At 47.4% G+C, this 14,665-nt stretch overlaps 1 protein-coding gene across 1 annotated transcript; it reads right to left on the bottom strand.

Annotated features, from left to right (window-relative positions):
- Positions 1 to 4,504: 4,504 nt before the first annotated feature.
- On the bottom strand, positions 4,505 to 5,173 carry LOC106393760. Its single transcript, XM_013834429.2, has one exon. The coding sequence runs from the start codon at positions 5,171 to 5,173 to the stop codon at positions 4,505 to 4,507; it is 669 nt and encodes a 222-aa protein (XP_013689883.2).
- Positions 5,174 to 14,665: the final 9,492 nt, after the last annotated feature.

Below are 14,665 nucleotides of genomic sequence, written 5' to 3'. Positions count from 1 at the left end.
GAGCACAACGTCATGAGCGTGGACGCTGTTAGGGGATTTTTGTGTAGGCTCTTTTAGAGTACCACAGAACGATGGATAAGCTAGAGAATCGTGTGTATTTTGAGTAGGTTTGTATGTTTCGTGAGGATTTGGGTAAAGTAATAAGAAGATAGGCTTAAAGAAACGTTTTATTAGGTAGAACAAACGAGAGTAAACAAGGTTACAAAGTATTAGGTAAGAACCCTAATTCTAGCTGTCTAACCCTAGTCTCTAAGCCTCGGAGAAGTCGATCCCTTGCTTTTGGGACTTAGGAGCCCTTATATAGTCGCCTTGAAGTCGGTTTGATTTAGGTTGAACTCTTCCATATTCGGAAATATGGAAGGTTCTCTTTATCGGAAATCTTCCATTTCTCGGAAGAGAGGTCGGTCCCTGGGACTGGTCCCAGGGTTCCTTTTAGCGGGGACCTGGAGTGTTCCTATATCGGGGACCCGGGGGTCTGGGTCCTGCCTGGAGGCTGAAGGAAATGATACCGGGGTATTTTTCCCTAACAGTTTGCCCCTTATTGCTCGATTTCGTCATCAAACTCGGGGAATAACCTGTGCACTCAAGTCAACCGGGGTTGCTCATTCTCAGCAGGCTCCCCTTAAGCAGGACTCCGCTTCATCGGTCTCGCTATTCTGGATTCCACTCAAGCCGGAGCTTGTTCTGAACCCAGGCAAGGATCGTTTCCAGCTTACTTAGTCGGAGCTTGATAGTAGCGTCTTGAATTTTCTGGAGACGATGAGGCTGGGGAGAGTTCTCGATGGAGAGAACCAGAGTCTTTTAAGCTGGGATCCTTTGAACCGGAAAAAGGCGGGAGCGTGATCTGAGTAGCATTTTTCCTTCCTGGATCGGATTTCTTTCATTCTAGGCCGGTCACCCTTTGTTAACGATTCTCTAGGAGATTTGGAAATATTCGATTTCCTTTTCTCCGTCTTCAAAAAGGAAAGGGTTGGGCGTATATTTAGGATGCACGGCGCTTCTCACCAGATCATCCCTGATTTGAGAAAGATGATAATGAGGCGATCCTGATGGCACCCTTGAAGCAACGTTGCTCTTATGTTCTTGATGACGGCCCATGCTCTGAGATCCAGGAGGAGGATCTGATGGCTATCCGGAGGAAATATGCGATTCATTCTTCGGTATAGATGAGGAGTCCCTCTACGTTTGAACGCGCTGCTGACGGGGGACCGAACGAGATGGCCGTCTTTGAGGCACACTTGGTGGCAGGTTTTTGGGGGATCATTCCGTCACTCGTGGCTGAGATATCATCGTTCTTTGGTTTCTGCCCTTCTCAGCTTACTCCCTTATCCTTGAGGACTCTAATATTGATCCAAGTACTTGGGGAGCTCTATGGCCTCGGCATCGGGATACATGAGGTTCTGTACTCCTACTACTTTGCCCTGCTGACGATCATGCCCGGATTCTATCATCTTCAACCCCGCAATGGCACCCTTTTGGTTGAGGAGCCTTCGAGAGGTACCATGGGTAACTACCCCTTCGGGAATAACTGGAACAGCCGATACGCGTTTATGAAGATTTAAGAACCCTTCTTTTACCCTACGTTATGGCGTACCGTCGGTAAGTCTGGTCTTCTGTACTTCATTCTCCTCCGGTTGGTGATTTACCGATGATTTGGTTTTGTTTTCAGATGTGGCTCGTCCGGTGTCCTTCCTTGGGGAAGCAGTGGTGAAACAGGTGCTAGCGATTTCTCGGCGTTTCCGTAGAGTACCATTCCTGGTGAGTAAGGAAGTCTTGCGCCACAGCCGTCTTTGGGGTAAGTTCTTGCTTCTTAGTCCTTGCTTGGTAGGATTTCGTCTTCTTACTCTTTCTATCTTTCAGGGAATATTGCGAGACTCCCTGCTTCGGTTCTTTACGATGAGTATCAACAGGCTGGGACGCGAAGAAGGCACTCTTTCTACACTCCTCCACCTCGTTTGGCTAGAGCGGCACCGCCGACTACTTGGATTAGACCAGACTCAATCGGGACTCCGACTGGAAGGGTTCTGCTAATGGGCATTCAGCAGAGGCTGCTCGCCGAGCTGTTCCTTCTCCGTAACCGGGTGCGAGATATGGCGGCTCAGCGTGACTTATTGATTTGGCAGGTGAGAGCTTCGCCTAGATGGGAGCTTATGAAGGAGTGGTTGGAAGGAAGAACAGAGCACTGGGATCCCGAGGAAGAATATCGCCAGCATCTGCTTTGGTCTGAGGGATTGGGTCGCCGTCCTGGAGAGTTTTTCCCAATCAGCCCGAGGTCCATCGCGGAATCTCGAGTCTCCGCTGGTCCGTCTTTCAAGATGTTTTATTGCTTTTTGTCGAACCTGCTTTTCTCTGAATAATGGCTTCTTGTAGCCTTTCTTATTCTCTTTGGAACAATGATTTCTCGTAATGAATTCCTTTTCCCTACAAGCTTTGCTTCTTGTTTTCGTGAGTTCGGGATTCCGAGATTGAAATCTTACCTCAGACGATATAGGGTTCGGAGGTCCTTCTGAGGACCTTGAGGTCGTTGGCCTATAGGCTATATAGATCGTTTATAGATTTTGGTTCTCGGGCTTTGAGGCCGTTTTAGGAACTTCTATACTTAGGATCCTGGGATCACAGTTGGGCCCGGGGGTTATAAAGAACCTGGAGGTTTACCTTTTCCAGGTCCTGAAAAAAAAAATCATTTCAGGGCCCAGAGATTACTTGGGGACCCGAAGGTTTTCAATAACCCGGGGGTTTTGAATTATTAGTTTAAGGGACCGTATTCTGCCTGCCTAGGTGAGGCCGCTACCGATACCTGTTGGGATTTTGCATTCTGCCGCTCGGGAGTTGGCCATTACCGAGTTCCCGTGCTGCATGTTGCTTCTGCAGGAAGCCACTGTCAGACTTAGAGGGTGCTGGTATGGGTGAAAACCCAAGTGCCAGGCTTACGCTGCTTTCCACGTCTAGAGAAGCATGATTTAGTTTGCTCCCTGTATATAACAGTACTTTTGCAATGGATATATACCATGTGTTCCCTGTATCGCGTAGCTCGTAGCGTTTTAATACATGTACTTTTTACATTGGTACTCTGGGGACCCCGATGCGCCTTAGGCTGCACAGGGGTTTTAGGTAGTTTTGACAGCATACTCAGGCTTGCGCATACCCATTCCTACTTTATGTCTCATACCCGTTTTGTTTTTCTGTGGTCGTACCACTTTTTTCATTGAAGGTTGGCCAGGATCGGAGGTCGCTTGGACCTAATCCAACTTGTTTGCCCCTTTAAGTATTATGATATTCCTACTATTCTTTTATAGTCGAAACTATTTTATTGCATAAGCTTTGTCCGGAGACGTTTCAGCGTACATAGGAGTAGGAAAACATAATGCTTAAATAATAAGTAATAAAAATCATGGTCCGGAGACCGTACAAGACATCAGTTTGCGAGGTACCCCGGTGATTAGGCCATGTTTTACCTTTGTTATGTAGCCCGTAGGCTCTGTTTCACTATTTGGATGAGTGCCCCTCCTGGAGGATTCCTCTTTCTTGTTGCGGTCCCTGGCAGCACTCCGTGGTCGGGACCAGTCCTCAGGGTTCTGTGGACCCATCTGTTGCTTTCCTCCTGGGGGGTGGACTTCATGCCGGTTTGTTGAGGATTATAGGAGTGTTTCCTTGGCGCGTCATCCCTCTCTCCATTGCAGGGTACTGATTCTCCCTTGGGTCCGTGGACCGTGACCAAGACTTGTCTCGTGCCCCAGCTTCTGTAGATTCTCATGCTATTGGGGATTCGCGGCCAATGTTTCCTGGTGATGAAGGTTCTCAGCACGGCCATGAGATGGGTAGTCGCATTCATCCACCGGAGCGACCAGATTTGAAGAACTCTGGCTTGGCTAGGTATCTTTGTTCTCCGTTGGCAGGGTACCCTCTGCCCCAGATCCGTCCAGTATGATTTCAGAGGAGGTCTCCTCACGTTGCTCATTCCCCGCTTCTTCATTTGTGAGACCATCGGTTGGTAGCTGGCGAGATCCATGTGGGGTGGAGGACGAGGATCTTGCGAGGTCCCTGTCTTCTGAACAGGTACCGCTTTGGAGGACCTTGAGTGAGACCATGCGAAGCGCACGATACCGGTCCTTAGGTGGTCCTTTACGTGATTCGAGGTCCGCGTCCTCTGAACCGATCGCCATTCGCCAGACCGCTTGACCTCTGGTCCCCGGGTTCGGGGGACCTGAGGTCTCTTCTGTAATTGCTATAAGACCTTGGTCTTCCCCTTTAAGGCTGTTTGGTAGCTGGATCGAGAATTATCCTGATCTCCTTTGATTATTCTGATGCCCCAGGGTGTAGGGAATTTCACCATTTGATGAAGGGTTGAAGGGACTGCTCCCATGTCGTGAATCCAGGGTCTTCCTAGGATCATGTTGTATGCTGATTGACTGTCGACGACCAGGAACTTGGTAGACATGTTGATCCCTTCAGCGTACACTGGGAGAGTGAACTCTCTGGCTGTTTGCTTGACTTCGCCGCTAAATCAGATGAGTGGAGTTATTTTGCGCGTCAGGGCGCTCTCCTCCAGCCCTAGGTCCTGGTAAGCAGTCTGGAAGATGATGTCGTTGGAGCTACCATTGTCCACTAGTATTCTTTTTACCAAGCAGTTTGCTACGGTGAGCGAGATGACCAGGGCATCGTGGTGGGGAGCCAAGATCTTCTCCTGCTCCTTAGCCGTGAAGCTTATTTCGTCGGTACCTAGGAGCAAGCGCTTTGGTTTGGTCGTCTCTAGGCCGTGCTTGGCGTTGCGGGTGCTTTTCTTGGCAGCTGCATGACTCACGCCGCTTATCTCTAAACCTCCGGATATGACATGGATCACTCGGTCTTGGCGAGGTGGTGAGGCGGGTATAGCTCCAGCGGATTTCGCCGGCACCTCTTTATTTAGATGGTTCTTGGCTTTTTCTGAGAGGAATTCCCGGAGATGCCCCTTTTGGATTAGTTCATTGACCTCGATCCTTAGAGCGATGCAGTTTTCAGTTTTGTGACCATGGTCGCGATGGAAGTCGCACCAGAGGCCAGGGTTCCGGAACGAGTCAGGTGCCTTCATCTTTTGAGGCCACTTGACCTGTTGGCCCATCTGCCTCAAGACGTTGACTAGCTTCGGTGTGGACATCGAGAGATGGGAGATGTCGGGCCAAGTGGATACCGACATTCCTTCTTCCTTTTCCAGGGGTCGGTACTGGAACCTGCCCCGGTTTCTGTTCCGGGAGTCCTTTGTCGCTCTTTGGGAGGATCTTTCATCCCGATTTCCTTGATCTGATCGGGCCGACTATTGGTCCTGCTTCGGCTGGGCCTTGGCGCGGCTAGCGACGTCTTCTTCTCACTTCACTTGCGCCCAGGTCCGGGATAACACGTCTTCCATGGTCTTGCAGGGATACATGGTTAGTTCTTTGTAGAGGCCCCCGTCTGAAAGCAGGCCCCTTTTGAAGGCAGAGATCACGGTAGGAATGCTGCACTCGGGAACTGCCACCTTTTCTTGGTTGAAGCGGGCTATGTAACCTCGCAGGGGTTCTACCCGATGCTGAAAAATCTCGTAGAGACCGTCTGAAGTCCTCTCCAGGCTCCTACTACTTGTGAATTGCTCCACAAACTTGTCGTTGAGGCTCGTAAAAGAGGATATGGACCTGGTGGGTAGGTTGATGTACCATTGTAAGGCAGGTCCTATCACAGTGGAGCCAAAGCCTTTGCACATTGTAGCCTCGCGGGATTCTTTTGGAAGCGCAACCGCGAGCATCCGTTGCTTGTATTGAGCGATATGATCATCGGGGTCGCCCGTGCCGTCGTACATCTTTATGCTGGGGAAGAAAAACTTCCTAGGCATCTCGACCGAGGCGATTCCTTCGACGAAGGGGGTATCTACGTAGGAGTCCGGGTTACTCCTTCGGATTGGGGGAGCTACTCCTGGTAGGCGTTCCACCATGGACTGCATGGCGTCGAATCTCTTGGAGAACATCTTCTCGAGATAGGCAGTCATAGAGGACTCCGTCGCTGATATCTTTTCAGGCGTCTCCTTATCAGATTCTGGCTCGGAATCACTCTCCTCCAGGTTGTGGACCTGCGGATTCTCGGCCCCTTCGCGCGTTGCCCTGGCTACGCCTGACCCAAGAGCTGGATCGGTCACCCCTTCTCCGGAGTTAGGAGTATTCAGATTCCCATGGGTCGAACCTGGGTGTTGAAACTGGCTGAGCTTCTCGGCGCTTTGCTCCAGCTGTTTAGAGTGTTCGTCGAGTTTCTCCTTCAGACTTTGGACTTCTGAAGAGAGGTTCGGGTTTTCCTCGGTTGCCTCCTGAGTTCGGTTCATCTCGGTTATTTGGCTGCATGCCGTCAACTTGCTTCAGGAGTTCAGCTACCCTTTGAGCATCATCGGATGGCTCGTTATGCTCTTCCACCGTCATCGTCACGTAGTTTGATTACTCCCCTCCTTCTAGCGCCAAATTGTTAGGGGATTTTTGTGTAGGCTCTTTTAGAGTCCCACGGAACGATGGATAAGCTAGAGAATCGTGTGTGTTTTGAGTAGGTTTGTATGTTTCGTGAGGATTTGGGTAAAGTAATAAGAAGATAGGCTTAAAGAAACGTTTTATTAGGTAGAACAAGCGAGAGTAAACAAGATTACAAAGTATTAGGTAATAACCCTAATTCTAGCTGTCTAACCCTAGTCTCTAAGTCTTGGAGAAGTCGATCCCTTGCTTTTGGAACTTAGGAGCCCTTATATAGTCGCCTTGAAGTCGGTTTGATTTAGGTTGAACTCTTCCATATTCGGAAATATGGAAGGTTCTCATTATCAGAAATCTTCCATTTCTCGGAAGAGAGGTTGGTCCCTGGGACTGGTCCCTGGGACTGGTCCCAGGGTTCCTTTTAGCGGGGACCTGGAGCGTTCCTATATCGGGGACCCGAGGGTCTGGGTCCTGCCTGGAGGCTGGAGGAAATGATACCGGGGTATTTTTCCCTAACAGACGCGGATGGCTACAACAAGATGCTTGAATCTGCCGAAAGCATGGAAAAGCTTGTCACCTATCTAAGTCTGGGGGAGAAGGACGAGAGCGATCAGAGCAGTGCAACTGGAGCAACCGCTTCGAAAGGCGCTACAAAGCCGAACATGCAACTCGACGATCCATGGTGCAAACTGAAAGCTCCAAAGATCGAGCTCAAATCCTTCCCCACGGGGCTCAGGTACGCATTTTTGGGTCCAAATTCCACTTATCCTGTTATTGTGAACTCTGAACTGAACAATGTGGAAACCGCTAAACTTTTGTGTGAACTAAGAAAGTACCGTAAGGCATTAGGTTATTCTCTAGCTGACATTCATGGCATTTCACCTGATATTTGCATGCATAGGATACATCTAGAAGATGAATCGATGACTTCTATAGAAAATCAAAGGAGGTTAAATCCAAACCTTAAAGATGTTGTAAAGAAAGAGATAATGAAACTTCTAGAGGCTGGTGTGATCTATGCCATCTCTGATAGCAACTGGGTTTAGCCATGTTCATGTAGTTCCTAAGAAAGGTGGAATAACTGTCATAACAAATGAGAAAAAATGAATTGATCCCTACTCGAACTGTAACTGGACATCGCATGTGCATTGATTTTCGCAAATTGAATGCTGTAACTCGCAAGGATCACTTTCCACTCCCTTTCATTGATCAAATGCTTGAAAGATTGGCTAACCAGCCATAATATTGCTTTTTAGATGGCTATTCAGGTTTCTTTCAGATCCCTATCCATCCAGATGATCAGGAGAAGATGACGTTCACATGCCCATACGGCATGTTTGCCTACAGGAGAATTCCCTTCGGCTTGTGCAATGCTCCAGCGACCTTTCAATGTTGCATGATGTCTATTTTTACTGACCTGATTGAGGACATAATGGAGGTTTTCATGGATGACTTTAGTGTCTATGGAAGCTCCTTTTATGTTTGTTTGAAAAATTTGAGAAGGGTGTTGCAGCGATGCGAGGAGAAAGATCTGGTGCTGAACTGGGAGAAGTGCCACTTCATGGTTAAGGATGGGATTGTTCTCGGGCACAAGATTTCTGAGAAAGGGATCGAGGTTGACATGGAAAAGATAGAGGTGATGATGAGCCTGCAGCCACCAACACCAGTCAAAGGAATCAGAAGTTTCTTGGGACATGCCGGTTTCTATAGAAGGTTCATCAAAGACTTCTCAATGATCGCGAGACCGCTCACTAGGCTGGTCTGCAAGGACACCTAGTTCGAGTTTGATAGCGACTGTTTGACTGCTTTCCACACGATAAAAGGAGGCTTGATCAATGCACCGGTTGTTCAGCCTCCATATTGGGACTTACCTTTTGAGATCATGACAGATGCAAGTGATTTCGCAGTGGGAGCAGTGCTGGGACTGAGGAAAGATAAGAAACTGCATGTGATCTACTACGCGAGCAGGACGATGGATGAAGCCCAATGCCGATATGCCACAACCGAGAAGGAGCTTTTAGCCATTGTCTATGCCTTCGAGAAATTTAGGTCCTACCTAGTAGGTTCTAAAGTGATAGTGCACACAGATCACGCGGCTCTAAGGTACTTGCTGACAAAGAAAGACGCCAAACCGCACCTACTCCGATGGATCCTCCTACTCCAGGAATTCGACCTTGAGATCAAGGATAAGAAGGGCATTGAGAACGGAGTCGCGGACCATCTGTCAAGAATGAGAATCGACAAAGAGACCATTCCCGACGATAGTCTCCCTGAAGAACAAGTCTATGTTATTGGTCTGTATATTGAGAACAGTCATAATACACTTGCCGCAGACCGTTCCGCTGACTGTTCCGCAGACCAGGAACACTTTGTTGCTGCGATCAAGAAGAGATACTCTCACCTCCCTTGGTTTGCCGAGATAGCTAATTTTTTAGCTGCGGAGAAGGAACCAGTTGAGTTTACTGGTAATGAGAAGAGGAAGTTTCTGAGGGATGCAAAACTCTACTTCTGGGATGAACAATTCCTGTATCGACATTGCAAGGATGGAGTGTTCCGACGATGTGTTCCAGAAACTGAGATTCCAGGGATCCTCCATCACTGCCATGGTTCCTCTTATGACGGACACTTTGCAACATTCAAGACCGTCTCCAAGGTCTTGCAAGCCAGTTTTTGGTGGCCCACAATGTTTTGGGATGCTCAAGCTTTCATCTCCAAGTGCAACTCGTGCCAAAGACAAGGGAACATCAGCAAGCGGAACAAGATGCCTCAGAACTTCATACTCGAGATCGAGGTATTCGACTGCAGGGGGATCGACTTTATGGGACCATTCCCACCATCATATAAGAACGAGTACATTCTAGTGGCAGTGGATTATGTTTCGAAGTGGGTAGAGGCAATCGCCAGCCCCACTAATGACGCACGGGTTGTGACCAAAATGTTTAAAACCATCATCTTTTCAAGGTTTGGAGTACCAAAAGTGGTCATAAGCGATGGAGGCACCCACTTCATCAACAAGGTCTTCCAAGGCCTCTTGAAGAAGAACGGTGTCAAACATAAAGTTGCCAAGTGGAAGTGTCTAATAGAGAGATCAAGAGCATCCTGCAGAAAACAGTCGGAACTACACGCAAGGACTGGTCTCTCAAATTAGATGATGCGCTATGGGCTTACAGAACAGCCTACAAAACGCCACTAGGGACCACTCCATATCATCTGGTCTATGGCAAGGCGTGTCATCTCCCTGTGGAACTAGAGTACAAGGCGGCATGGGCTGTCAAACTGCTCAACTTCGATATCAAATCAGCGAAGGAGAGGTGTTCCATCCAGATTCACGAGCTTAAAGAGATAAGGCACCTGGCTTATGAGAACAAGAAAATCTACAAGGAAAATACCAAGGCATATCATCACAAGCGGATCATCAGCAGAAGCTTTGAACTGAATGATCGAGTCTTGCTCTTCAACTACAGGTTGAAGCTGTTCCCTGGGAAGTTGAAGTCCAGATGGTCTGGACCGTTTTCTATCAAGGAGGTCAGACCATATGGAGCAGTGGTGTTGCTGGATCCGAACGGAGGAGAGTTCGTCGTTAATGGTCAGCGCCTCAAGCCATACCTTGCTGAAACAACAATCGCAGAAGGTGAAGAAATTCCCTTAGGCGATCCATCCACAGTCCAATAGACTGACCAAAGTCAAGCTAGTGCCTTAAATCGAGCGCTTGGTGGGAGGCAACCCACTGGTAAGTGTACATATGTTTTTCTTTTCAAATATTTCTGTAGTTTGTTTTGAAATTTACTCTAGGAAAAATAAAACTGAAGTTTCTCGGAGGAACAATCCGCAGACTGTTCTCCGTGGAGAACAGCCGCTCCTTCAGGTAAGTCTTCGAACCATAAAAAAAAAAGAGAAGAGGAAGCGGTTAGGGTTTGCCTATTTGAGGCTAACCCACCCCACTTCCCCACTTAGTCCCCACTCGCCGCAAACTCCTCCCCCTTAAAGATAGAACCCTTAGCCTAATTCTTTAAACTCTCAATCGATTATCAAGCTTTTGGCTCTAACTCTTTGGATTTGCGAGTTCATTCTGTTTTTTGCAGTCTCTCTCAACCAAGCAAGGTAACGGATCTACATTTCCCAAAATCGCACATGCAAATCGCGATATGTGGCCCTCTCTCTTTTCTTCCTCTCGCGCTATAAATTGATATCTATTAGCACCATCTTTGAATGACCACATCCTAGGTTGCTAAAAGGGTAGAAAAATCCACATGTGAACCGCCTTGGTTTGAGTTTTGATTGTGAATTAAAAGTAGAGTCGCGACCGTTCGTAAGTTTAGAGGATGCGGATTCTCTAAAATTGTTGATTAAATTCCGATTGATTTATGTTTATGGTGATTTACGGGTCATTGTTCTTCATGTTTTGGTTGGGTTGTTTGGAAATTGAATGAATTTGAGTTTAATTGAAAATGGGTAAAGTTCCATACTTTTCTAAACATCCCGTGAACAGTACTCACCTATCGTTTCTTGTTTCGTCTTGCATATGGCTCCAAGGACCAAGCAAAAGGCAGTGAAAACCCCGAAGATCACCCGCGAGAACTACGTGCCTCCTCCAGGCCACAATGCTCCGGCTTCTTACCCATGGCCGCGTGTGGGCAAAGACGGGCAGCCAATCAATCTCAACGACCCAATGCTCCTCGACTTCAATTGTGAAGGATGGGACAAAGAGTCAGCGCAAAGATACAACACACTCCTCAACACTGAGATCTTGCCTACTCGATTCGTTCATGCGGAGACCCTTGCTGCTCTTGGGCTCGACACCGACGTGTTCGAGACGCTCGATGCCATGGGGATTGCTCCCCTCTGCTCCCAGATGCACTAGCTCTACCCAGACCTCGTCTGGCAAGTGCTCGCCACGGCTCAGATCGGCTACGACAACCCTTCAGCACCAACATATGAGAACTGCTCTTTCTCATTCATGGCCGACGGCAAGTTCTGCTCCCTCTCGCTTGACCAGCTCAACGAGATATACAAGATCTCGGACGAGCGAAAGGAGGTAGCAGTGGAGAATAAGTTCGCTCCAACAGAGAAATTTTGGGACCTTATCGCAACCGGTACCGGATCATTCGCATCTCGCAAAGCGTACCAGTCGCAAATCAGAAACCCTACATTGAGGGTAATAGCAAAGATGATCTCCAACCTACTCTTCGCCAAGGATCAGACCTCCAAGTTCACCAAAGGAGAACTGCAGATGCTGTACTCGGGCCTTGAGGATGAGATTCGCAGATCTCGAGCTGGAATCCCGTTTCAGCCGGTGCAAACCAACCCTGTTTACCATCTCATCTGGATGTTCTATACGCGCAGAGACTGCCTGCTGAGGACGGCGAACAAGAGGGACCGCTGTGGGAGCTTGCTCACTCCGTTGTTCAAGCATTTGGGGATCAACCTCCGCGCCTACGCAGTTAACTACAACATCGATTATGTGGATACTCCTTATCTGATCTCCTGCCACATCCTTCGTGACGAGACCACATACCAGTTCACGGACAAGGAGGGGAACATGCTGTACTGCAAACTTCCGCAGCCCCACCTCACGAACTTAAGCTCGATCGAGAACATCCACTTCTTGCCTGACCCGGAGTTTCTTTGCGCCGATCCACGAGGACCGCCTCCTGACTACGAGATGGATGAGCCAGAGGACATCACACCAGATGAGGACACTGCTTATGACTTGGGCCCCCACGATGATGACGTAGACGACGCGACATACCGCTGCTGGATGGTTGATTCCCAGCGAAAGAACGACAGCCTCATGAAGAGGATCCTCAAGGTGATCACATGTGGTTGTTTCGGCGGCCAAGAGGGCAGGACATCCGCGCAGGAGCAGACTCCGCAGCAATCCCATCGCCCGGGCAAGGAACCGGTTGGATCTTCCGCAGATGGAGCGCGACTACAGCGGAATAGGAGGACAGCTGGTCGCTACGAGAGCGGGGAGTCGGACTGATCCAGCCCTATCATCTTACATCATTGTGTTATCCATCTGAACAATTTATCTTTCTGCTTTTCCTTTATTTTTATTTGGTTTGTTTGAGCCTTCCTCGATTTATTCTCACAACCAGGGATGGTGTGAAGTAAGTCTGGGGGGAGGTGATTGTGTGCAACTAATCTCTCTCTTATTTCTTTTGATTTGTTTGAGTCAGTCCTTGTGTTTTTATCGAGGCAGTCCAAACTCTTGTGGGAATTAGGACCCTATTTTGTGATGATCTTTTAACCACCTCGTGCTTTAACTTTCTTATTCAGTGACCTTAGCAGTGACGAAAGACCCACACTTGGACCTGGAACAATCCTGACTTATCTCACTTGATTCTCCAGAAGTTTTTCAGCCGATCAGGTTACACTGGGTAGATTTAACTCCATCTATCTTGAACCTAATATTGACTGCAATTTCCTCTTGTTATGGGCATTAGATCTGGGAAACGAGACTTACACTATAAACTTCTTATTCTTTTTACCAATCTTGCTGATCCTGAGTGGCTAGTTCATTTTTAGCTAGTACCTACCTTGTACCTAAGCCTAAATTCCACCTTCATGCATTCTGTTTTTCAGTTTCATATGTGCAGATATGTGCAAAAAGGTTGGAGAGGAAAGGATCGACGCAGCCTCTTACTCGTTATCGCTGCAAACAGAACAAGGAGAACAGTCATAATTAGGAACAACTGCTCCAGAACAATCAGAAGAGCAGTCAGTTGAGAACAAAAGAGAACGACCAGAGGGCACCAATCATTCCATGTATCACCTCCTTCTCTGTCACTCCATCATCTTTGATCTCATTATTCAGTTTAAAAAAAAATGAAAAATCATATGTATATCCTTTTTATTATGAGATCATTGATGGAGAAGGAGGACTAAATTGTGCAGACGTCAACAACTGGTTGGACGTCAACCCTCTTGAGCTAATTCAGTCGGACCTAGAACAGGAAGAAGTCATACTTAGCATAAGAACAAAGAGAGTTGGTACCAACGATAGGAAGCAGGGGAACAGTTAGAGCAAAAGCTCCAAAGTCAGGAAACGAGTAAGGGGTTATGGACATCAATGGATCCTCCTCTCTTGCTATTTTGCGCGATATCCCGCATCCACTACAAAAATTGGTAGCCCCTAAACACTTTTTAACTCCACTATAAAATTAGCCTGTTCACATCTAGCCCGTCTACCCTGAATGATGCGTGTGATAAGAGGATCATACCACTTTTAAATGAATATAGGGAGTTCTGTCTCGATAGTGTGCTTTTTCAGGTTTGAGATGCAGAATATGGACCCGATCTTTGAACAACGATCAGGGAGGTTCTGGTAAGAGTGTGTGGTCCTAGTTACCTGCTTATATGGTTCAGAGATTCATGGTTAAGGTATGGCTGTTGAGAATTAGGAGAGTTCCCACATTTTCCAACTTTTTTCCCTGTTCAAGATGCTTGTCCTTGTTCGAAGACAAACAAGGATCTAAGTCCGGAGGAATTGATATATGGTGTTTTTGGAACCATTGTGTATATGCTTTCTAACTGGTTTTCAATGTTTTATCGAGTTAGTCCAGTACTTTTAAAGTCATTTCAGGTCTGGAGTGGACTAAAGAGCTAAAGGAAGAAGCGTGAAGAAAGGAGCAAGAATTAGAGACTTTCCCCGAAGAACAATCGAGCGGAGCAGTCTGATTGTTGATCCCACTAGGAGCAGCCAGACGATTGTTCCCGACATTTATGGAAGTTTCCATATCTTTCAAAGATTTGCCCTAATCACCTATTCCCTACTCTGAAGTCTAAGGCACCTCCATATAAAAGCCGCCTCTATCTTTATTTTCTTTTCACGCTAGTTTTTGCAAGAGACTAAGACCGATTGTTGATTTGCTATTGTAAGGGAGATGGCTCCTCTTCTTCACCGAGAGGATTATTCTGAACCCTATTAATTTCTCTTGAGATCTATATGCAGTACTATTCAGTTATCATGTCTTGTTCGTCTTGTGTTATGGCTGAGTAGTTTCGTAGCTCATCTAGGGTTCTAGGGTGTTGATCACTGAGCTAAACATAAATAAGCGATTATATTGTGTCTTTGTTCATCTATGTTCTTAATGCTAGTTATAACCTGATCACTTACTGCTAGATTTTAGGTTGAATCTACACATTAACCGTGTAGGAGATTACTTGATATTGAGAGAATGAGCCGTGCATCTCTAGTCAGCGAAAGT

This window comes from Brassica napus, chromosome C8 (genome assembly GCF_020379485.1).
Source record: "Brassica napus cultivar Da-Ae chromosome C8, Da-Ae, whole genome shotgun sequence".
Classification (NCBI taxonomy): domain Eukaryota; kingdom Viridiplantae; phylum Streptophyta; class Magnoliopsida; order Brassicales; family Brassicaceae; genus Brassica; species Brassica napus.
The sequence above is the reverse complement of the archived record's forward strand: the minus strand, read 5'-3'. Positions and strand labels throughout refer to the sequence as shown.

Bases quoted from the DNA above. Each gene is read 5' to 3' on its own strand.
- LOC106393760 (XM_013834429.2), bottom strand. From the start codon at position 5,173: ATGTCGGTATCCACTTGGCCCGACATCTCCCATCTCTCGATGTCCACA.